The following is a 25,639-nucleotide window of genomic DNA, read 5'->3' on the forward strand; positions in this document are numbered from 1 at the left end:
CCTAGCAGCGTGACTCTGGGTCTCAGTTTTGTGTCTTGTGAAAGGGAGAGAATAATAGTTCCAACTTTACAGGGTTATAGTGAGGAATCAGGGTTACAATGAGGAGTAAATGTATATTACAACAGATGCCTGGCATACAGTAAGCACTCAATAAATGTTACCTACTGCTGCTACCATGGTCATCATTATTGAGAAGAGAGTGGAGTAACAGTTTCAGAGAATGGGACTGAGCTAAGCAAGGCAAATAAAGGAATTCTGCAGCAGCTCTATCGGAACATATTGTGAATGTGATTTTTGTGTGTGTGTATGTGACAACTTTACAGCATGGGATCACAATGAACTCATGATCAACTAAAATCTCCTATTCCTCCTCACTATGTTAATTTTACCATAAATAAGCTGGCTACTTTCTTATTCACAAACCTTAAGTCACTATTCTATGCCTCTCGTGCTACCTATCTTTACTGGCTCATTCTAACTTATCTTCAGAATCTAATCTAGACCTATTTCAATCTGATTCTTCAGTCACGGGTTCCTCCCTGGGCATTCCTTCCTTCTCTTCTATCTTAATTGGATTCCTTCATGCCAAGTAAAATTGCTTTGCTTGCAGACAAAGTCCAGTGAAGTAGCTTTCCAGGATTCTCTGCCAGCCACAAACATGTCTTTATTATCTGTTTCTCCCCAGGGCACACAAGTCTTACGTGATACCTCTGAACTTTTTCAATGTTCAAGTGTCTTGTCATTCCTACCCTAAAATCCTCTGTTTTTTAAAGAAAACATTTCCGACTGTTAGTCTAAGCACATGTGCCATTCCTAATGGTTCCTAATTTTAATTCCTTCTTTCTTAGAATAACACATTCAGGTTTTATAATTCTCCACTCTACTTCATGTGCACCATTTCAGATAATATGAAAGTTGCATGCATAAAACATATATTACCTGGCCTCAAAATCTTTCATTTATGGATATCATAACCATTATCACACACTGTATTGCTCTTGCATTTACCAGCTTCATACTTTACCCACATACTCTCTTTTGGGGGGCACTTTTCTCTACACTGAGTGTCAGTAGTAAAATTAAACTAGTTAAAAGCTACACTCAAAATCTCTGGCTAAATTTTTCTTAAAAGTATCTCTGAAAAGTTATAATTGCAGTTAAGAAAATATACCTTAGAAAAAAGAGCCTTTGAAAATACTCCAGGATGTTAATAATTGTTGTCTTGGTAGAATGATGGATGAGATGTATCATTTTTAAAATTAAAATCATAATGTACAATTATAACACAGTTTTTGGGAGAAAACTAAAAACACACAGAGCAAAATAATAAGAGCTTCAGAGGAAGGTTCTCTGGCTACAAAAAGTAATACCATGTGGGAAGAGAGATAAAGCTTTTTAAAACAGGCTCTGAAGCCAGGCGCAGTGGCTCACGCCTGTAATTCCAGCACTTTGGGAGGCAGAGGTGGGTGGATCACCTGAGGTTGGGAGTTTGAGACTAGCCTGACCAACATGGAGAAACCCCATCTTTATATATATATATAAGCAGACTCTGGAAGATGGGTACTTGAGGTTAGAAAACTTGCAAATGAGATATAGCTGCTGCTGGAAACATTTTGGAGAATGAAGTGCCTTCCTGAAACCCCCTGAGGTCCCTGAGAGTATAAGTCTAAGAGGTGGTAGAAATGTATGTGAATATGTTGGGTAGGACAAGGCAGTGCAGGAATGGATGTGTGGGTTTCCCTTTTCTCTAACAGGGAAATAATTGCTTTAGATATAAGATAATCTAATCTCTGAGAATTTTATGTTCTTAATTTTGAAACAGTTTATGTTGTGTTTTGCTTCTATCACATGAATGGAGTTTCAGGAAGGCATCTCAGCGATTCTCCTGCCTCAGCCTCCTGAGTAGCTAGGATTACAGGTACGTGCCACCATGCCCTGCTAATTTTTTGTATTTTTAGTAGAAACAGGGTTTCACCATGTTAGCCAGCCTGGTCTTGAACTGCTGACCTCAGATGATCCGCCCGCCTTGGCCTCCCAAAGTGCTGGGATTACAGGCGTAAGCCACCATGCCAGGTCCCCTCCCCTCTTCCTTTCTTTCTTTTTTCTTTTCTTTTTTTTTTTTTTGACAGAGTCTTGCTCTGTTGCCCAGGCTGGAGTGGTATGATCTTGGCTCACTGCAACCTCTGCCTCCTGGGTTCAAGCAACTCTCCTGCCTCAGCCTCCTGAGTAGCTGGAATTACAGGTGCCCACCAACACAGCCAGCTAATTTTTGTATTTTTAGTAGAGACGGGGTTTCACCATGTTGGCCAGGCTGGTTTTGAACTCCTAACCTCAGGTGATCCACCCACCTTTGCCTCCCAAAATGCTGGGATTATAGGTGTGAGCCACCATGCCCGACCTCCTTTACAGCTTTAACAGTCTGTGATCTAGAATTCTATACAGGCAAGCAAAAGCTTGGCCCTTGGCATTGCCAACTAGATAAATTTTCTGGGAAAAAAATTAGCACAACTGGCCTGGTATGGAGGAGCTCGTGGGATGTTCTCTTCTGTGGCCAGAGGGTGGTAGCTGCAGAGATGGAAGTGCTGGGTCACTTTGGCTCAGATGTGGGCTTCACACTGGCCAGACACAGAGGAGTATAGAGAAGCTGCCTGTTCAATTCTTAGACCAGGTAGTGCAAGTGGAAGACAAGTCACTTGGGCTGGAGTTGTGCGTCATCTTCACATAAACCATAAAAACAAGAGAAAAAGGAATAGCACCCAATGGGGTCCAGAAAGCTAACACACCACAGCCTAGCTTACCTGTAAGGGAGGTAGAATGATGTCAAAGCCATGGTCAGTCACCCTGGACTCTACATTCTAAACATGGCTTTAAGCTGCCTGGATTACCTACGTCTTTGGTAATTTTGACAAGTGTGTGCTACTGAATGCCTATTATTTGTTTGCACTGCTTAGACTGTGAGAACTGCAAGAACAGCCCAAAGAAATGATCAACAACAATCACTAATGCACAACTCATCTAAAGTTCAGTACTGCAACCCTAAAGCAAGTTTGAAGCCCTTCCACTTAGATGTAGGGATAAAAGGAGGAAAGGTTTAATACGTGCATGATATTAAAACTTGTTGATAAAATATCAAATTGTACTTTTTAAAAATCTGCAATAGGCTGGGCACGGTGGCTCAAGCCTGTAATCCCAGCACTTTGGGAGGGCGAGGTGGGCGGATCACGAGGTCAGGAGTTTGAGACCAGCCTGACCAATATGGTGAAACCCTGTCTCTACTAAAAATATGAAAGTTAGCCGGGCGTGGTGGCGCTTGCCTGTAGTCCCAGCTACTCAGGAGGCTGAGGAAGAGAATTGCCTGAACTTGGAAGGCAGAGGTTGCGGTGAGCCGAGATCACATCACTGCACTCCAGCCTGGGCAACAGAGCAAGACTCCATCTCAAAAAAAAAAATCTGCAATAACCGAAATAACTCTATTACTGTTATGCATTTCCATTTATTTGTGATTATCAGAGTAACATGTTTTCCATGCTTGAGCATTAGCTCCATTGTATCCTTAGCACATCTAGCACATAGTAGGACTCTGTGGATTTGTAGTCTTTTTTTAAAGTGAGTTTTAATTTATACAAATAAGGGAAAGGCTCAGGAGTTATGGTAAGTATCAAAGCCAAGATGATGGTAATCAAGGCACCACCACCAACTGATGGTTGCTCTATCTATAGTCAAACTACCTAAAGAGGAAAAAAACAGCCCTTGAATGGTGAACTTGAAAATTTTAGGCTATAAAGTAGATAGCAAACTTCTAAATTATACTTCCACCTTTTATGCTCTTATATCAATCTTGGGTGGTTAGACTTTTTTTTCCTATATGAATGATGAAAGGCCAAATGTAGATACTCAATTAAAACTACTAGGACTTCAAGAGAAATCTGTAACAATCTAACACCCTCAAGCAATTATTTCAGGGAAATTTTACAAGTGAAAAGTTTGGATTCCAAATACCCCTTCCCACAACATACTCCTTCCTCTAGTCTTTCTCTCCTTAGTGAAAGGCATCCTCATCTATCCAGGAGCTCTGGCAAAAACCCAAGCATCACCTTTAACCAATCTCTTCTCTCACTCCGACTACTCTCTCTGATACCCCAACATCCAGTCTATCAGCAAATTCTGGCCCTTTCTCTCCACTTCCACTGCTACCATTATAGATCAAGCCACCATCTTCTCTAGGACTTCCATAGCAGCCTCCACACTGGTCTCCCTATATCCACACTTATGCCTTTACCATCCACTCTCCACACAGCAGCCAGAAAGTTGCCTTTATACTGCAAGTCATCCCTTGTCACCTTATTTACCTTTTTCATGGTTCCCTATGATACTAAGAATAATATCCAAAATCCTAAATATGGCTGATGAGGCCCAACCCACTTCCCCAATTTGATCTCCTACTGAAACCCTCTACCCACTCTCACTGCTCAACATTTTTAGTCTTCTTTTGACATGCTGGCCTTCTTTCCAACCCGGAAATGTCCCAGGCTTATTCCCACTTCAGAGCCTTTGCATGTGCTACATCCTTTTCCTCAAACACTCTTCTAGACACTTGCATGGCTGACCCCTTTTGCCCTTTGAGATCTCAGCAAAAGTGTCACATCCTCAGAAAGGCTTTTCCTGGCCACCTAATCTAAAGCAAGCCCTTCTACACACAACCCACCATACCACTTGGTTTTTAGTTTTTGGATGGAACTTTCTAGTATTTGAAATTATATTTGTCTGCTCTTATTATCTTGTCCCAATCCAAATAAAGGCTCCATGAGGACAACTTAAATCTTCCTGTTCAGTGTTGTATCCTCAAGTTCTCACAGAAATGCTTGGCACTGAATAGGTACTCAATTATAAGCTGAAAAAATAAATAAATGAATTTGATTAAGAGAGTCATACCATGTGGGTAAAATATTTTATTAAAATACCTTTTATGTTGGAAATATCAATATTGAGCTGTCCAAGTTTCTCACATGTTTTCTCTATACACTCATAGACAGAATGTAGAATTTCCTTAGGGTCCTGTTCCACCCATCTTTGAACAAAAGAAGGCATTTCGTTAGTCAGTAAGAAAGCAACACAAATGTAACTTTTTTCTATAGAAATGTTAACTTATGAGGGTGTGGCTGCTGCATACATTAAAGTAAATCAGATAAGCAAATTACATTCCACATTTTAAAGAAATGATTTCAAGAAAATCCTATTTCCTTACAATTTTATTATTCTCCACATAGTAATTAATCATTTTCAAGGAGGCTACTAATAGCAAGCCACAAATAGCAAATATCTACCTATTTTAAAATTACTTTTCCAAGTCCAATAAGAAAAGAAATTAGTTCCCCTTCTTTATATCCTGTGGATTTAATTAATTTTGATTAACTATCTGCATGTTTCACTAATCACTGGTTATTTCTAAGTAGACAGAAATATATTTATTATTCTTGAGAATAATATTTTTGGGAAGCAAAAGGAATTCTGAAAAGTCAAATAAGTATACTATTCCTTTTTCTACTTTTTTCCCAAAATGTTTTGTTGGAATTTAGGGGAAAATCTAAAACTTCTTCTAACTATTTCATGTAGATAAGTGATTGGTCCAAGTTCTCAGACCTAATCTCAGTACAATTTTGGTAAGGTACCAGGGCCTCAGAAGGATGAAAGGCTAATTGTAAATTAGAAGGGTGAGACGCCTAGGAGAAATATGGTAATTTGAGGAAGTCCAAAAGTGGAAATAATGCAAACTAAAATCATTCTACCCTAGGATATGGAAGTTGCAAGGGAATTCCAACCGCCTTTCTTCTCTTTCTCAGGCCTACCTAAATGCTTCCCTTTCCTGGGCTTTGAATTCTGTCCCTAACTTCTTTTTTTTTTTTTTTTCTTTTGAGATGGAGTCTTCCTCTTGCCCAGGCTGGAGTGCAGTGGCGACATATTGGCTCACCACAATCTCCACGTCCTGGGTTCGAGTGATTGCCCTGCTTCAGCCTCCTGAGTAGCTGGGATTACAGGCATGTGCCACCATGCCCAGCTAATTTTTATATTTTTAGTAGAGATGGGGGTTTCATCATGTTGGTCAGGTTGGTCTCGAACTCCTGACCTCGTGATCCGCCCATCACAGCCTCCCAAAGTACTGGGATTACAGGCGTGAGCCACCACACCTGGCCAGTCTCTAACTTCTTTTTGAAAACCCAGTCTCCTTCTATGTATTTATAATTTTCACCTAGCCAAGACTCAGGTATACTCTTTACAAATTGCACTGGGCTCAGGCTTGTGGACAGTCATGCTAATGCTGCTAACGTATCAATAACTTGTTATTATTAAACAAAGGAACTATAAAATAGAAAATTTTTTCCTGTGAAGAAGACAATACAATTTGGTAAGACGTCAATTTTTTTCTCTCTTTCTTAAATTGAGGTAAACTTTACAGTGAAAAGCACAGATCTAAAGCGCACAATTTGCTGAGTTCTGACAAATGGAAATACCCATCTAACCAACACCCTAGTCAAGATACAAAATATTTACAGCATCCCAGAAAGTTCTTTCATGCTCCTTTCAAGTGAATCACACACCTCACAGACGACCACTTTTCTGATTCCTATCATCCTAGATTAGTTTAGACTATTATTAAATTTCAGATAAGGCCAGTCCCACCTGTAATCCCAGCACTTTGGGAGGCTGAGGTGGGTGGATCATGAGGTCAGGAGTTCAAGACCAGCCTGGCCAATATGGTGAAACCCCATCTCTACTAAAAATACAAAAATTAGCTGGGTGTGGTGGCGTAAGCCTGTAAACGCAGCTGCTCGGGAGGCTGAGGAAGGAGAATTGCTTGAACCTGGGAGGCATAGGTTGCAGTCAGCTGAGATCGCACCACTGCACTCCAGCCTGGGTGACAGAGCAAGACTCTGTCTCAAAAAAAAAAAAAAAAAAAAATTTCAGATAAATGGAGTCATGCAGTATATACTCTTTTGCATCCAACTTTTTCATTTTCCATAATTCCAGTGACATTCTCTCATATTGTCGCAAGTATCTGTTAACTCTTTTAAAATTACTAAAATGGTATTCCATTGTTATCCATTGTACTGATGACAGACATTTGGGTTGTTTCCAGTTTGGGGTTACTTTTAATAAAGGAGCTATAAACATTCATGCGCAAGTCTTTCAATGGGCATATGCTTTTATCCTCTTGGGTAAATTCCTAAGAGTGAAATGCTGCAGGTGTATGGTGAGCTTTGCAAGAAACTGCAACACAGTTTTCCAAAGTGGTTATATCATAAACATCATTAAATTTAAAATAATATACTTAACATTATATTTAATCACAATTATTACATATGAATACTATTCCCAAAAATGTGATTTTAGTATTAGTTGATAAGATATGTGAATACTTTTTAAAAAACAGATACCTTTATTTCTTTTTTTTTTTCTTTTTTACTGTTTGGAGTCCAGTACAGATATCTTTATTATAAAACAAACCTGACACTCAAATCAGCAAAGCAGCATTTTTGCAATAATAGGAACACAGAACTAAATGACTTCAAAGTTAATACTTTTGCTTTATTACTTTATTATTCCTTGCTTGTATGTAACTGAATTCCTAAGCCATCAATTTATCACATGTAAGATATAGCAAGTTATTGCATATTTTCTTAACTAGTAACAACCTCTCAAATCTTTTCAGGAGGGTGTCTGGTCAAGTTTACTTAACAAATCCACAGGGCAAGTCGGGTGAGATGGACTAACAAACATAATGTCTTTACATATTAAATTAGGAAACATACCCTTCTCTTGGAAACTCTTGTTTTATTTCCACTTGATGATGACTAAGTAGTTCAGCTGTTTTTGAATTGAAAACCTGAAAAAGACATTACAATATTAATGTAAAAATGCAGGCGGATATCAAAGATGTTTAAAATTATTCAGTAACTAAAGTTCTTGTTCACTGGGGGAAAAGTCCAATGAGATGAAATGCTATACACGATGTTCGACTTCCTTTTCATACGGAATCATAAAAGATATAAGTCAGCATCAGAAATAACTTCTCTTTAGGTAAAAAGAAACTTATTGAAGACAAAGGTAAATTAAGAGGCAATTCCCTATTCCTTACAAAACCAAAATGGTTTTCTAGTTGTAGGAAATTTAACACATTAATTAATAGCATGGATTTCTTTTACAGAATAGGGAACCAAGAATAATAAAAGAGAGCTGATACAGTGCTATAATAGCAATGGTATAAAGTTCCACTCCTCATTTATCCTGGAGGTGGAGACAGAAAGGGTCACAGATGCTCAGACACATAAATGGGTACTGTGTAGATTCCTTTGAAGGGAAGCGCGGCTATGCATCTAGCTCTTATAAAGGGGAAGTAGAAAGCCAGACGCAGTGGCTCACGCCTGTAGTCCCAAGGCTTTGGGAAATCACAGCGGGCAGATCACCTGAGGTCAGGAGTTTGAGACCAGACTGGCCAACTTGGTGGAACCCCGTCTCTACTAAAAATACAAAAAATTAGCTGGACGTGGTGGCACGTTTCTGTAATCCCAGCTACTCGGGAGGCTGAGGCAGGAGAATCACTTGAACCTGGGAGGCAGAGGTTGCAGTGAGCCAAGATCATGCCATTGCACTCCAGCCTGGGCAACAAGAGTGAGACTTTGTCTCAAAAAAAAGGGTGGAGCAAGAATCCTGTTAGTAGAGGAATAAGTATATACTTGGCCCCATCCAGCTAAGTATCTCTGTGACATGCTTGTCATAAATTGCTGGCCCTTGATATAAAACATTAAAACCAATGGATGAAAACTAACAAAGTGCTATCTTCTTTGTTAGTGCTAAAAATCCTCTAGAATTTAAATAACACTTTTTAAAATGTAGCAAGTTTTTCATATATATTTTTTCCATGTTGTAGTAGCTATATTTGAGTGTCAAAGTACTTAATCTTACAGAGTAAGATGCATATTTTGATTAAAATTAACTTCCAAAATCACCGTAATTACAGCAGTGAAGTCACTTCCAATTAGTAAACTGTTTCCATACCTAGGTTTCCTGTGGGAGAAAATCACCTGTTCAATGCAAACTAAGAAAAGAAAAAGCATTGAGTCTGTGACTTGTTGCCTCCCTCCTTTTACATCACACATACCCCCTTTCCCCTTTTCCGGAGGAAAAATAAACATAATGAAAGCAAGAGGGCAAACTCTGAAGTCCTTTGAGGAGATAAAGTATCTTACAAGTCAAAGGTTAACTTGACACATCATACATCATACACAATATGATAGCCCTCTGATTTACAACGTAGCATTAGGGTATGTCCCCAGGAGGCCAGTTCCATTTGCCCTGTTTTATTCACTGAAGTATCTCTAGGAGCTAGAATAGTTCCAGGCCCAGAGTTGGTACTCAATAAGTATTTGCTGAATGTGCAAAAAATATGGTCTATTACATGTACTTATTCAGACAAAAATTATCAAATAAAATGAGAAACGTGTAGAAAAACTACTATAATAGGAAACTCCAGCTGTATTTCTTTTATTCATATTACTGTTGCTCCCCTGCTACTCTCAAACCCCTAAAGGACTATAGGTTACAAAACAAGGTGTTGGCCGGGTGCGGTGGCTCACACCTGTAATCCCAGCACTTTGGGAGGCTGAAGCAGGTGGATCACGTGAGGTCAGTTCAAGACCAACTGGGCCAACATGGCAAAACCTCAGCTCTACTAAAAATACAAAAATTTGTTGGACGTGGTGGTGCACACCTGTAATCTCAGCTACTCAGGAGGCTGAGGCAGGAGAATCGCTTGAACCCGGGAAGTGGAGGTTGCAGTGAGCTGAGATCATGTTATTGCACTCCAGCCTGGGACACAAGAGTAAAACTCCAACTCAAAAAAAAAAAAAGAAAGAAACAAGGTGTCCCTTTTTGCTGGCTGGATTCATAAAAACCTCAATAGCAGACCTATGGGGCTCTTAATGGAGTGAGACCCCTCTTTCATCACCTCCTAGTTTTAACTAGGGCAACGTCAGGGCCCTTATGCTAAAAATGAATTCATAGATCTTTGGAAGAGATAAAGAAAAGGGAAAGATTTTGGTAAATTCTACTTGCTCTATTAGACCATAAAGCTATCCAATCAAACAACATTAGGATATACCAGGATGGAGCCTAGACCTCCCTACTTCATTAAAGCTCTGAAACTTAGGAGACCAACACTACCTTTAGGTGTTTAGAATATGACCCTGTGCACTACTCTCAAGTTTGTGGGATACGTTTTGGATTTAATATTTTTTGGAATCTGCAATGTTTTTATATTTATTTTTTTGAGACACAGTCTTGCTCTGTTGCCCAGGCTGGAGTGCAGTGGTACAATCTCAGCTCACTACAACCTTTGCCTCCCGGGTTCAATCAATTCTCCTGCCTCAGCCTCCTGAATAGCTAGGACTACAGGCGCCCACCACCACGCCCGGCTAATTTTTGAATTTTTAGTAGAGATGGGGTTTCACCATGTTGGCCAGGCTGGTCTTAAACTCCTGACCTCATGGGATCCACCCACCTCAGCCTCCCAAAGTGTTGGGATTACAAGGGTGAGCCATTGCACTCGGCCTGAAATTTTTTTTAGTGTAGTCTGTCCAATAAAAATATAACCCAAACCAAAAATGCAAGCCATATACTAATTTTAAATTTTCTCATTAAAAAAGTAAAAAGAAACATGGAATTTTAATGACACATTTAAGCCAATATATCTATAAATTATTGTTTGGACATGTGATAATTATAAAATATTAATGATTTTTTTACTAAGTCTTTGAAATCTGGTATATATTTTATACTTAGTCTATTCAATTCAGATTAGCCACATTTAAAGTAATCAGTAGTCACATGTGGCCAGAGGCTATTGTACTGTACATGAAGTTCTAGAGTACTTTCTTCCTCATATATCTAGGTTCACATGAAGCCCTCTGGCCATTTGTTTGTCTGTAGATAGACAAATGTACAAAGAAGGCTAATGATGTTTCCACAAGACTCTGTGGTGGAGAGTAATTAACTCCACATTAGAACAAAGTGCCCAGAGGCAAGAATGCTAGTTTGATTTTTTTCAAGTAAATTTCAGAAATCATTGTCAATTAAAGATAGCAGTGGCTGTACCATTTGCTTTATAAAATGTCTAGCATGATCACTTTTTAGGGGGGGTGGATTTGTTTGTTTGAGACAAGGTCTGGCTCTGTCACCCAGGCCGGAATACAGTGGCATAATCTTAGCTCACTGCAACCTCTGCCTCACATAGGGCTGTCAGAGCTATGAAGAGGAGAAAGGACATGTAATCCAGAATTATGGGGGTCCGAGGAGGGGTCTCAGAAGTGATAACTTCTAAACTAAGACTTCAGGTTGAACAGAAGGGAGTCCATGTGGGACAGTGGGCATAGGAGTGCAGGGTGTACAGGTGGGCGAAGGTGCATAGTACTTGCTGATGAGGAAGGATTAGAGGGAGGCCAGGCTGGGACAGAAAGAGCAGCTGCAATGTGTCTGCAGTCCAGGTGAGACATACAGGGGCCGCCACTAGGAGGTCAGCTGCGATGGGGTTGAGAGAAGTGAAGCGCAAGTGCAGAGAGACATTAATTCAGGAGGTACAAGCAGGAGAAAGAGCAACACTCAGGGATAACAAGCTACACGTCAGCGCAATTGAGTAGGCAGTGTTTCCCAGGCAAGGGATAGGGTGAGAGCAATAATAGCTTCAGGACAGGAACGCATAGGAGATTACAAATTGTGTGTTTGAAGTGTTGCTTGGGCAAAGAAGTGGAGATATCGAGTAATCAGTTGCTTCTATTTTAGGTCATAAGCTTAAAGAAAAAGATCCGTTCCCAGACTTTTGTGTGGGCCAGAAAGGTAGATGAGAACGTTATGCTTGATGTGATGTAGAGGCAAAGAGCACATACAGACCCCAGAAGCACAGAGAGCTAGAGGACATTGAGTGCCAGCCCTGCCCACATCAGCTGTTTGACATTTTTTTACTCAGCCTCTATTTTTCCATTTGTAAAAGGATAATACAGTAATTTCTGAAGAGGATTTAGCACAGAATAGGCAGAGTATACATCCAAAAGCTGTTAACACTAAGATTGTTAGTACTACCGCTACTATTTTTATAATTACTATTATGACAATTACTACTCCCACTACCACTAATGGAAGACAGAATAAGGATTAGAAATCACTAATTCTGAATCATGAATATAGGAAGCCAGTCTTATCTTCATCTCTAAACCCAAATCATGTCTCAATTCCAGATTTTGTTTTGGGGGAAGGGCAATTTAAAAAGGAAGAAACAAGGAAAGTGCACATAGGATGAGAATTTAGCTCAGTGCAGACACAGTATACACCCAAAAGATGTAACCACTACTGTCACTGCTGCTACTATTGCCACATCATTATTATTACTATTACCTATAAGTGGTAGTATCACAATTGGAAGTCACCAGGTCTATATTCAGCTCTATGCCCAAACTATGACTCAATTCCAGATTTGAAGGAGAATAATTTAAAACTGAAAAAACAAGAAAATTTGTTATTTAAAAATGTTCAGCCAGGCCTGGTGACTCATGCCTGTAATCCAGGCACTTTGGAAGACGGAAGTAGGTGGATCACTTGAGGTCAGGAGTTCAAGACGAGCCTGGCCAACACGGTAAAACCCCACCTCCACTAAAAAAACAAAAATTAGCTGGGTGTGGTGGTGCACACCTATAATCCCAGCTACTGGGGAGGTTGACGGGGGAGAATTGCTTGAACCCAGGAGACAGGTTGCAGTAAGCTGAGATCATACCACTGTGCTCCAGCCTGAGTGACAGAGCAAGACTTCCTCTCAAAAACAAAAAAATGTTTCAAAATAGGCTTCTGAAACAACGTATGTATTCTCTGCCTTATAACAAGGAGAGTTGTGGAGAGCCAAAATGCTCTCTTTACTAAGTAACTGTCTGTAGGCTTCCTTCACTCATCCTATGACTAATTCATCTATCCTATCATAAATGTGCACATTCATTTCCCTCCCCATGTGATGTCCCCACTAGCCTACTCTTTTATGACACACTAAACTTTACCATGTGATAAGACATTATTCAGAAATGTAAACTCCCTCTTGAGAACACCATACTACATAAATGTGAGTGACTGAAAATAAAAATATTAGCCGGAAGTATGTTCCATGCCAAATTTGACCAGAAAAGGCATCTTCCAACAAGCCACAGAAGAAAACAGCAAATGAAATTATGTTTTTCTTAAAAATGAAATTGTAGTAAATGGCACATACATACATCAAATACAGCTATAGTTTCTGATTTTGACTTGTTCCAAGACAACTCAAGTTTTAACTCTCTATTCTTCTGATCCAAGCATTCCAGTCAATACACCTGAGTCCTTGTAGGTCCCTTGCTGCTAATGCTGATTCGTGTAACATGTATCTACCACATGTCAGATGCTGTGTCAGGCTTTGGGGAAGAAAAAAGACCTGGTTCTGTCCCTCAAAAGGCTCAAAATTGAAAGCTCTTACCACTTAGTCTTGTGACAGACAAGAAGACAAGAGTGGGTGGCAGTTCTCTGTTGAGAATGTGTTCATGCTACTTGTGTAAAATGACAGGCAAGGAAACAAGCAAATGTAGTGGGGAAAAAAAGAAACAACAAAAGAATCACTCTAGTTATCACAAAAGTGGCCTCATTCCAGTTGTGAGCCAAATTAGTTTTACCAAATTTATTGTTCATTAGTCCATGTCCCATAATGGGTGCTTAATAAATATGAGTTGAATAAATAAATGAAGGAAGAGGAAATCCTGATGGGACAACTGGAGCCAAGGGAATGCTTCCTGCCAAAACAAGCACTGAGCTATAATTCTAGTCATTCTTTACATGGACTGTCTGTTGAAATGAAATGCTTATGCAAACATCATCTACAGTGACACACCTGAGCCCTGCCTAGGACCCACTGAATTTGAGTCACAAGATGATCATAACCCAGTGTACTCATTCAAAGGCAATAGTTTTAATAGATTGTAAAACCAATTTATAACTATGTTTTTCTTGGTGAAGATTCATTCATTTGTGACAATAATCAGAATTGACACTTGATAGATAGGTGAGAAAGTGGCCTCTCTCATCTCCCCTTCACAGTGCTCTAGACAGCTAAGGAACCCAAGGCAATAGTCAGGAGGACTGGCTTCAGAGTATAACAGACCTGGTCTTGAATCCTAGCTCCACCAGTTACTCTGCGACCTTGGGCACAATCCTCAGCCACAGTTTAATCACCTGTGTAAAGAAGCTTACAAATACTATCTACGTCTCAGAGTTATGAGGATTAAATGAGATAATGCTGGAAAATTCCTCAACATAGTACCTGACACATTTCAAGTCACAACACATTACAAGTCTTTAAAAAAAAAATCATCACAGTGGGGAAAAAATTAAGTTACCAAATTAAAGAAGGAAGTTGATTTTTAAGCGGAAACTTTCAACTTACAAAGAAATGGCCCCTCCTTAAACCTGTTACACTAATTCTCTTTCCAAGAAGTTCCTACTCTGCAGTCTGAGTTACTATGTGCCAACCCCAATTCACTTTCCTATCAGATAAGTTGGAAATTTTCCGCTAGTACAAAGCATATGCATGAAGTCCCAAGATTAATTATTTGACAATCTGATGAAGAAATGAACATGTTCTATTAAATGTCTACTACTAAAATTTAAGAAGAAATTAACTAACCAAGCGTACCCAAGTAAGAAAGTTTTAAGAGGTAAGAAACCCAGAATTAAAATTTAGTTAACTTATTAAAGAGAAATAAAAATCTACTTAATAAACATGCACGAAACACTCACTGAACAGTCTTTAAGTGCTGTTCCTCTTTGTATTTCATGAAACATCTTGGTCAACATGACAAATAGCTTAAAAGGAGGTCCCTGCTCCCAAGTATAGCAGTTATACAATTATAATACAAGGGGGAAGGTAATCAGAGCTATTTTTTTAATCAGAGCTATTAATAGAAGGATTTTTAAAAGTGCCATAGGAAGAGGGGGAAATTCTGAATAGGGTTTGAGGAAGACTTACACTAAAAGGTGGCAGTTGAGTCACTATTTAGAGGTAGAGAAGCAGATAGGGGGATAGGGATAGAGGCATTTCCCCGGGATGAAAGAGCACAAATAAAGCATTTTCTCCTTATGGGAGAAAGCTAATATTGCTAACAGAGAAAAAAGAAGAAGAAAGCTTAGAGGTTATAGGTCTCAGGAAAGTTGAGTTAAATGTGCAAATTTAATGAATAATAGCCAGGAAATTATTTAAACATCTTTAACTTTATAAGCTCCCTTATGACAGCTCTTATCCACTGTATTCTTTCCTGAGAAGGTAAGCAATTATTTTTCAGTCATAATTACAACATGGAGCAATATGACTGGAATAACTCCTGGGAATCACCTTGTGATTAAAGCACTTATTCAGCAAATCTTTTATCTGCATTTTTCAAGGAGTAGTTTAGCAACCTGTTTCCTTATAAACAAAGGAAAAAACATCTTGCTAAACCATTTTCAAGTTTTTCACTACTTCACACAGGATCTCTAAGGTTTTTTGATTTGCCTCTAGAGCATTATTTCATAATTGCTTCTCAAGGAGCAGACAACTTTACTGATCAACCTTTATACATTATTCAGAAGACGCTCATTCTCATCTCAACTTTTATACATTACTTAGAGAGTAATGTAAAAAATTATACATTACTCTCTAAGTAATGTATAAAAGTTGAGATGAGAATGAGCGTCTTCTGAATTTGCATCTTAGCTTATATGCAATAAGACTAACTTATTTATATACCTCACAGAGCCCAGTAAACAGGAGCCAATTTTTGAAGGCTCATGTTGTTCATGTTACACACTGAACAACTGATTGTGGTAATATGAAATTGATCAATTCCTTCTTCATTGATGTAGTAAGATGTCTTTTGGGCAACAAAACCTGAGGGACCAGGAACAACCTGCAGTGGATAAAGAAGATTGCTGGGCTACATGGACAGCAATAATGAAGAGTTGGAAAGAAGGCACGGACAGTTCAAGCTGACTCCTAAAAAGAAAGCCTACAAAGTTATGAAATATTTTACCCATTTTCATATTGAGCAAAGGCTGTATAAACTTGAGAACACCCGCCATGCTTGGTTTGGCCCCCACAGTGCTTTATAAACTAATTGCCAACATTTAAGAATTGAAAGATTCCATTGAAAGCTCTAGACTACCAGCTTTTAATCTGAAGATCTGGCAGCACTGGGCTTGCGTTCCTGCTTGGCAGCCACTAACTGTCCCCTTGGCCTAGATATCTCTCTAGTCTGCTTTCCCCCTTCTACCTGCCTGGCCCCTGCAGGCATTTGTGTGGGCAATTCTTGAATACGACTTTAAACATCAACCCACAGTTAGTTCAAACATGTCTTAATGGTCTTTCTTAAGTTGGGAAGATGATGATCGTATATATTATGTATTGATCAAATCTAGTTAAGCAAACTTTCTAACTTATGATTCAGGATTACCTTATAAACATTTCTATGAATATAAGACAAAGTGAAACCTGCCCTGTGTGATCAAAAGATAAACAGTGCAAGAGACAGTGGAACTATGAGTTAGCAGCTCAAACCAGGATAAGTAATTAAATAAGATTCAAACCAAAATTAGACTGAAAGCTTCTCACTCTAAACAAAAAAAATGTGTCAGGGTCAAAGCACAAATGCAAGTTTTAGTCAAGTGCCAGCTTTGACAGGACTTTGAATAAAATACATATGTTGTGGCCGGGCGCGGTGGCTCATGCCTCTAATCCCAGCACTTTGGGAGGCCGAGGAGGGTGGATCATGAGGTCAGGAGTTGGAGACCAGCCTGGCCAACATGGTGAAACCCCGTCTCTACTAAAAATACAAAAAATTAGCTGGGCATGGTGGCACGTGCCTGTAATCCCAGCTACTCAGGAGGCTGAGGCAGGAGAATTGCCTGAACCCAGGAGAAGGAGGTTGCCGTGAGCCGAGATCGTGCCATTGCACTCCAGCCTGGGTAACAAGAGCGAAACTCCGTCTCAAAAATATATATATATATATGTTGTATGTATAAGGCATATGTATAAATATACACATGTGTATATATGTATAGATATATACATACAAATATTTCCTGCATTATTCCTAAAATAGTGCAGGAAAACATGATTTGCAGTAAAGTGAATAGCTAAATAATCATTATTTATATCAACTTGCCAGGTTGGTCAAATATCAATTGAAAGCATGGACTTTTATCAGCAGGCATTCATTTTAATTACTTTTATTTATTATTTGTTTATTTTTTGAGACAGAGTCTCACTCTGTTGCCCAGACTGCAGTGCAGTGGTCTGATCTCAGCTCACTGAAACCTCTGCCTCCTGGGTTCAAGCGATTCTCCTGCCTCAGCCTTTCTAGTAGCTGGGACTACAGGCACATGACACCACGCCCGGATAATTTTTGTAGTTTTGGTAGAGATGGGGTTTCGCCATGTTGCCCAGGCTGGTCTAGAACTCCTGACCTCAAGTGATCCACCCACCTCCACCTCCTAGTGTTGGGATTACAGGCATGAGCCACCAGCCCTGTCCCATTTCAGTTACTTTTACTTTTTATTTAGTTACTTACGTATTTATTTATTTATTTTCCTTTTCTTTTCTTTTTCTTTTTTTTTTTTTTTTTGAAGCGGAGTCTCACTGTCACCCAGGCTGGAGTACAATGGTGTGATCTCGGCTCACTGCAACCTCTGCCTCCCGGGTTCAAATAATTCTCCTGTCTCAGCCTCCCGAGTAGCTAGGATTACAGGCGCCCACCACCATGCCCAGCTAATTTTTTGTATTTTTTAGTAGAGAGGGGATTTCACCAGGTTGGCGAGGCTGCTCTCCAACTCCTGACCTCAGGTAATCCAACCGCCCCGGCCTCGCAAAGTGCTGGGATCACAGGCGTGAGCCACTGAGCCCAGCCTCAATTACTTTTAAATTATCTTACTGAACTCAGTGCTAGGTCACTTTAAGAGCAAGTTTCCTAATTGCACAAAAATTAATCAGCAGAGTCACTTAAATAGCAATCTTTTGTGGTAAAACTGTGCTGTCACACATGATAAATAAAAGGAGAAACAGAATTTCCGTCTCACATTATGCTGGGAAGCACAGTGAGGACAATCATTTGTTTATAATGGACAGTCTCAGAACTGAAATTTCCAAATCTTCAGAATTAAATATTCTGGCAAAAGCAGTGTAGTGTGATTGTTTCCTAATTTGTTCTGCCACCCTCCCCACTATTCAACCCTCTGCAATTTCTGTGGGAGAGGATGACAACGCATCATCACTCCAATACTTTATTCGTTCTACTGCTGGAAAGGGCGCTGTGTTAGCTACCACAGCCGTGACACAGCTTTCCCCCCATCCAAGGACGTCCTGTGTCTCGCAGGCCAAATGCTGCTGGGGAAGACCGCGGTAGCCGTCAATGTGGCTACCTGTCCCCTCCTGCAAGCGGGCCGCTCTGCGCGGATGCTCGGACAGTCCCTGCTCCATTTGGGGGAAGAGTCACCCCATTAGTAGTTGATCCAGCTTCGCTACCAAAACTGCGACCGTTCAACTCGGCCGTGGAGGTCACGAGAGGCCGAGGTCCCCCAGGCCCGGGTGGAGCACCCCCAATACGGTAGGTCCCGTTCTGGCCTCCCTCGCTTGCCCAGCGGCCGGGGTCCCAGGCTGAAGAGACGCGGGATGGGGACACAACAGCCACCACCTCCATCCCCCAACTCCCGCCCCGGCTTAGCACCTCTTCAAATGTCACCCCGGGCTCACCAAAAAGCGCGTCGAACTGGTGCCCTGGTCCACCGCCCCCACCAATGGCCCCAAAACTGCCTTCTTTGAGGCTGCCATGAAACCAGCTTCAGGTCCGCCGGCGATTGAGGCCGGTTTCCCGGGTGACGGCGGCGGGAGGGGGAGGGGCGGGTGACGAGTCCTGTGAGCGAGGCCGCGCGCGTCCGCTGAACGCTCGGACCGCGCTCGAGGCGGCCCCTTTACCCGCGAGCAGCCTTCTCGCCCCGCCCCTCCGGCCCAGGCCCCGCCCCCCACAGCGTTCCCCAAGGCTCCAGGGGCGTGTCGGGGGGGGTGGGGGTGGGCGTTGTCACCTGGGCCGGCCAATCAGCGAACCCAAAAGAGCAGAACGCTCGAACAAGCAGAGGGCGGTGATACGTCACGGGGGCGGGGCCTGGGCGCAGTGGAGGCGGTGGCCCGCGCAGTATGTCACGTGGGGGCCCGGCTTCTAGAAGCCGAGCCTTTCAGCAACTTGGCTTGGAGCGGAGACGAGTACTGCTCTTTGGCAGACGGCGCCCCTGGCCAGCGAAAAGAGCGCACTTCCCCTCGTGTCCTGGGTCTCGCCTCGATAGGGGTCCCAAAAGTGTGTATAACCGCTTGTTCCCTCCGGTGGGCTGTACAGAGCACGACGTGAGTCGCTATGTGGACCTACCCGGCCTGGCCTTCCCGCGCTTCCCACGCCCCGCCCACCGCGCTACATCTGGCCCCTGGTAATAATCGTAATCATTCCTTTGGCTGGGACTGACCCTTTATAGGGTCATCTCAAGGAGCAACGCGAATCCTTCACCATTGCAAGCTTTTCAGGGACAAGAAAAACGGAAGTTCTTTCGGTTTAGTATTTAAGGAATGCACCCAAAGTCAACCTTTCCAAGTTCCTCAATCGACCAAGGCAGAAGGCGCCCGGCACCACCCAGTCCTGACGCGCTCTTGCTCCACGTTTGGCCTCACTCTTTGGTCCCCTCCCCCCCACGCCATTTCTTCTCCCTCCGTTAACTGCTTTGGATGGCTGGGGGACAGAAAAGGGACTCTCCCTTGACCTTGAATTTACCTTGCCCGGATCCTTCTGGATCCTGTGTTTTAAGGGTTTTCAAACTTGGAACCTAGACCCACACTGCGAAACAGTTTACAAAACAAATCCAAGCTTGAGTGTGTGTGTGTGTGTGTGTTTGTGCGGGGAACTCATTTGTAGTTACAATTATTACACATGTAAATACATGTTATATACGTCTAATAGATATTTATATATATATTGAAAAACTTTACAGAACAATATTTGTCCTTCCACAGTATGCATTCTGTATTTTTATACTATGGCATATCATTTTTTTAAATGCTGCTTGAAAATTACTAAATTGCTTTTGTAACCCACCATGCTCTCTATCAATTTCAAAAGCACTCCGTTCTACCCACTGTCATTTCTTTCCATCCCTTTCCCAAATCTCTGTGTTTTGGAACCTCATTTCTTTCTTTTTTTTTTTTTTCTTTCTTGCCTTGCTCTACACCACCTCACTTTTTCATCTCTGTTTGTGTAGTTTTACCACACGTGATCTGAAACCAAATTTTCCTAAACACTGTCTAGACCTCACATTCCAATGTTCCAGATGAAGCCTGCTCATGGACATACTAGATTTAATAACTACTGAAAAACTGGCTTGCTTTAATATAAGAGTGAAGATGAGTCAGTATTTCTGAATTTCCTGGAAGAGGAAAAGAGGGAAACAGGCATATAAGCAGGAACTAGACCAACTTGCCTCTAAAAACAGTGAAAGGCATTAATTGAGTGAATGACATAGAAAAGGATTTTCTTGGTTCTAGAAGGCAGTAAAAACAAAGCCACCAAACGTACCACATCGATCCATTAAAAAAAAATCCCTGACCACGTTTGAACTTTCACACACTTTTGACTCTCAGATTCCAACAGGACAGCAAATTACTTGTTTGGCAGCACAATGGGATCAGAATTGGGACATTTCAGAATAAGTTGGGCTAGATGTACATGAGGGATTCTTAAATTTGTCGATCCTGTGGTTCCTATAACAATGTGTATTCCACATCCTCGTTCCTTTCACCAAAACAAACTGAAAAGCCAAAATATTATTTGGCCTTTCAGGAATTACATCTAAGCACCCTGTCAGAGACCAGGGAAAGATAAGAGGAAAGGTCTTAGATGGAAGAGTTGATTGAGCTCAGCCTATCTTAACTCACTCCACACCCTGAATATTTACTGTGAACTCTTTTTTTTTTTTTTTTTTATTTTGAGACAGAGTTTCGCTCTTGTTGCCCAGGCTGGAGTGCAATGGCGTGATCTCAGTTCACGGCAACCTCTGCTTCCCGGGTTCAACGGATTCTCCTGCCTCAGCCTCTCTCCCGAGTAGCTGGGATTACAGGCATGTGCCACCATGCCTGGCTAATTTTGTATTTTTAGTAGAGGCTGGGTTTCTCCATGTTGCTCAGGCTGGTCTTGAACTCCCAACCTCAGGTGATCCACCCACCTCAGACTTCCAAAAGTGCTGGGATTACAGGCGTAAGCCACCATGCCCCGCCTACTGTGAACTCTTATAAGTCCACTTTGTCTTATTTTTTTAGAATTACAGTCAGCCCACCTATGCAACAGTCTTGCATGTTCTCCACATGTACTCCAAAACCTAAAATGCAATTAAAAAAAAAAAAAGAATTACATTCAGCCTTCCATATGTGTGGGTCCCTTATCCAAGGATTCAGCCAGCCACAGATCAAAAATATTTGAAAAAATGTAAATACAACAATAACAAACAATACAAATAAAAACTATTTACATAGCATTTACATTGTATTAAACATTATAGTTAATTTAAAGATGATTTAAATTATGCTGGAGGACTTGCATAGGTCATATGCAAATACTATGCCATTTTATTTTATTTTATTTTATTTTATTTTATTTATTTATTTTTGAGATCGAGTCTCGCTCTGTTGCCCAGGTTGGAGGGCAGTGGCCCAATCTCAGCTTACTGCAACTCTCCTTCCAGGGTTCAAGTGATTCTCCTGCCTCAGCCTCCCAAGTAGCTGGGATTACAGGCACCCGCCACCTCGTGCAGCTAATTTTTTGTATTTTTAGTAGAGAGGGGTTTCATCATGTTGACCGGGCTGGTCACGAACTACTGACAGGTGATCCACCTGCCTCCGCCTCTCAAAATGCTGGTATTACAGGAGTGAACCACCGCGCCCAGCCCTACTATGCCATTTTATATAAGACATTTGAGCATTCTCGGATTTTGGTATCCTCGGGGTAGGGAGGGTGAGTATGTATGGGGTGAGGTCATCCTGGAATTAATTCCCAGAGGGACAGTCTCCTTTTGCTTAACCTTTCTCACTCCTTCAAGCAGCTGCTATTGTACAAAACCTTTATATAAATGTAAAAATCAACCAACAGATAGTCTGATTCCATTTTTCGTACTATCATTGAGACAGAGTTGGAAGTATTAACAAGAATGGGGCCTTTGAGGCCGCGAGTGCATAAGTCACACACATGTCTTAAGACTAGCCAGCCTCCTGTGGCAGAATCAGAACTAGAATTTCAGTCTCCTGACATCAAACCTAGTGTCCTTTTACAGCAGGCTGAGGGAAGGGAAGCTGAAGGAAGTTAGCTAGGAAACCAAAAGAAAAGGAAAAAGATAGGATGCTGGTTCACCTTCTCACCACCCGCCCCAGATCTGAAGGCAAAGCAGTAGAAAAAACACTGGATTGGGAAGGGAAGGGCATTGGTTTGATCTTGGCCATGCCATTCGACACTTAATCGTCATAAACTTGAGTAATAACTCATTTCTTTCCATGGTTTCTTGTTACTCATTTGTAAAATAGGGAAAATGTCACTGACATAGATGGGTTAAAGTGAGACTTAAATGATGTAATGCCTGAGAAAGCACTGTACAAGCAGAATGGTTAATCATGAAAGGCAAGAGGCAATCTCACTGTTCTGTCTCCACCAAAGAAATCCAGAGGTGAAGATCAAAGTCCTTCATGCAAATTAAGTAGTTTGAGTCATCTAAAGCTCACTGAGATGATTTCTGACAGGTAGAGCAGGAAATCAATGTTAACCTCCCTCTTGGAGAGTCCATAGGGGTTTCACTTATTCTTCCTCTGGTTTTTCCTGTTTTTTGTTAAGTTACACAGAATTTCCTAGAGAATCTCTGCACCCGCTTTTACCCCCAGAAGTGCTTCTTGGTCTTCACATATTTGCCTGAGAAGTAGCACTTATCTGTTCTAGTTTAGTCTACTTGGAAAGCTAGCCTTTCCTTAATCCCTCCTTGCTATTCTAATGATTACTTAGATATGGATTGATATGAATATTGGAAGTATTATGTGGAGTTGTGGAAAAGTGGGCCTTTCCCTCTTGGAGCTCAGTTGCCATGCTGTAAGAAAGATAATTTAAACTGCTAGCAGATGAGAGGCCATGTGAAGTAGAACTAAGGCCCCCGCAGCTGACCAGCACCAATTTCCAGATATGTGAATGAAATCATCTTGCATATTTAAGCCCTGTCAGAGTTCTTAGCGGATTACAGCTGCTCATTGGGTGTCCCAGTTGAATGAATGACCTTAGCCAATAGCACCTAGAATGGAAAACGACGACAACAACAACAACAACAACAAACCACAGCTGAGCCCAGCTAGTCCACAGAATCATGAGAAATAACAAGTGGTTTTTGTTTTTAGCCACCCAGTTCTGGAGTCATTTTTTTTAATGCAGCAATAGATAAATGACACAATTGGTACATTCTGGTGTGATCTCCATTCCTCACAATTTAATTCTTGGTCATATCTGATTATAACCAAGGCACTGGGCCTTTTGGAAAAATAAAAATATGAGTATCCAGAAGTTTTCTCATTTTCCAAAAACATTTGAAAAACTTGCTACTGGTTCAAGTTGAGAAGTTTTCTTTTTTTTCTTTTTTTTCTTTTTTGAGATGGAGTTTCGCTCTTGCTACCCAGGCTGGAGTGCAATGGCGTGATCTCAGCTCACCGCAACCTCCGCCTCCTGGGTTCAGGCAATTCTCCTGCCTCAGCCTCCTGAGTAGCTGGGATTACAGGCACGCGCCACCATGCCCAGCTAATTTTTTGTATTTTTAGTAGAGACGGGGTTTCACCATGTTGACCAGGATGGTCTCGATCTCTTGACCTCGTGATCCACCCGCCTCGGCCTCCCAAAGTGCTGGGATTACAGGCGTGAGCCACCGCGCCTGGCCTTTTTCTTCTTTTTTGAGACAGGGTCCTGCTCTGTCACCCAGGCTGGAGTGCAGTGACATGAACATACCTCACTGCAACCTTGACTTCCTGGATTCAAGGGATCCTCCCACTTCAGTCCCCAGAGTAGCTGGAATCAAGGAGGCCAAGGTTGTGCCACCACACCTGGCTAATTTGTGTGAGAGTGTGTGTGTGTGTGTGTGTGTGTGTGTGTGTGTGTAGAGATGAGGGTCTCATTTTGTTGCCCAGGGTGGTCTTGAACTCCTGGGCTCAAGCGATCCTCTGCCTCAACCGTTCAAAGTGCTGAGATTACAGGCATGAACTATCATGCCTGGCACGAGCAGCTTTCAATTTGAAAACCTGTTGTTTATAAGGGTTTGGGGTAAGGATCGTACTTGCGATGCTTTTGAGGTAATGATTGGATCTGTTAAGGGAAAAGTGGTGCTCAAGATGGACAGTTGGTAACTTTAGCTGTTTTATTTCCTTCTTCCACATCCCTTTGGTCTTCCAGTTTCACATTCTTCTCATTTTCCTCATGCTTTCTCTTTTGTGTGCTAGTTTATCTTTCATTTATCTATGTCTACCTCTAAGCCTCCAGGGGCTAATAGAAGAAAAACAAAAACGTATGTTATTTTATTTGTTTGTTTGTTTGTTTATCTTTTTCAAGACAGTGTCTCATTCTGTTGCCCAGACTGGAGTGCAGTGGCACCATCATGGCTCACTGCAGCCTCGAGGTCCCAGGCTTATGCAATCCTCCCATCTCAACCTCCCAAGCATCAAGAAAGTGGGGTTACAGGCACAAGCTACCACTCCCAGCTAATTTCTTGATTTTTTTGTAGAGACAAGGTTTCATTATGTTGCCCAGGCTGGTCTTGAACCCCTGGACTCAAGCAATCCTCCCACCTCTACACTCCCAAAGTGCTGGGATTACAGGTGTGAGCTACGTGCCCAGCCCAAAGATATGTGTTCCTTTTTATTTTCTGCCTTTTACAACTATATGTACACAGTAAAAAAATATGGATACTGATAAAAACATGTAGCCTTAGGGAACCACAATTTAGTTCATTTACCACATTTTTATTACATTTATAATCGTGGGATACTGACTTCTCAAGTGCTCCATTCACACTTTCAAATCGTACAAAGAATAATATTTATTTCTTCCTTTGGCAAGTCACATAGTAGGCACAAAATATATGTTGACTGGATGTAGGGAATTCACTAATCTCAATGAGATTACAATCATTCATTTGTTGACTCTAAACATGTATGCCATTGAAAAGAAAAGGCAATTACATTTTATTTGTTTATACCTCATATTTAAACTTGAGTAGGAAGAAAACGTATCATTTATCACTCAATAATGTCAGGGAAAGAAAGAGAAACAATGATGTTAATTGAAATATATTAATTGTCTTTACAATGAGAAACTCTACTTCCTTTTGAAATATTCCACTGAGGTCACATTTGTCTTTGGGGATACTTCTTTGTGAAGAAATATGTATATTTAATTTTTACAAATTAAAGGATTGAAAAGAACTTTCAGGATTGGGTACCACTTACTAGAGA

The 25,639-nt window shown here is 41.2% G+C and overlaps 1 protein-coding gene across 6 annotated transcripts in view; it reads right to left on the minus strand.

Annotated features, from left to right (window-relative positions):
- Positions 1–19,008, minus strand: part of GK (glycerol kinase) — an 82,014-nt gene extending 63,006 nt beyond the window's left edge. For 5 of the 6 annotated variants that reach the window (XM_012448869.2, XM_012448867.2, XM_012448866.2 and 2 more), the window contains exons 1-3: positions 18,836–19,008; positions 7,809–7,882; positions 4,962–5,068 (exon numbers count right to left, since the gene is read on the minus strand). In XM_012448869.2, coding sequence (XP_012304292.1) covers positions 4,962–5,068; positions 7,809–7,882; positions 18,836–18,913 — 259 coding nt within the window. In that variant the 5' untranslated portion in view covers positions 18,914–19,008. Of the gene's footprint in view, positions 1–2,513; positions 2,605–4,961; positions 5,069–7,808; positions 7,883–18,835 lie in introns of those variants that run through there. The other variant, XM_064364436.1, reaches the window with a different exon arrangement.
- Positions 19,009–25,639: the final 6,631 nt, after the last annotated feature.

This window comes from Aotus nancymaae, unplaced genomic scaffold (genome assembly GCF_030222135.1).
Source record: "Aotus nancymaae isolate 86718 unplaced genomic scaffold, 86718_ANA_hifiasm-v0.15.2.pri h1tg000058l, whole genome shotgun sequence".
Taxonomy (NCBI): domain Eukaryota; kingdom Metazoa; phylum Chordata; class Mammalia; order Primates; family Aotidae; genus Aotus; species Aotus nancymaae.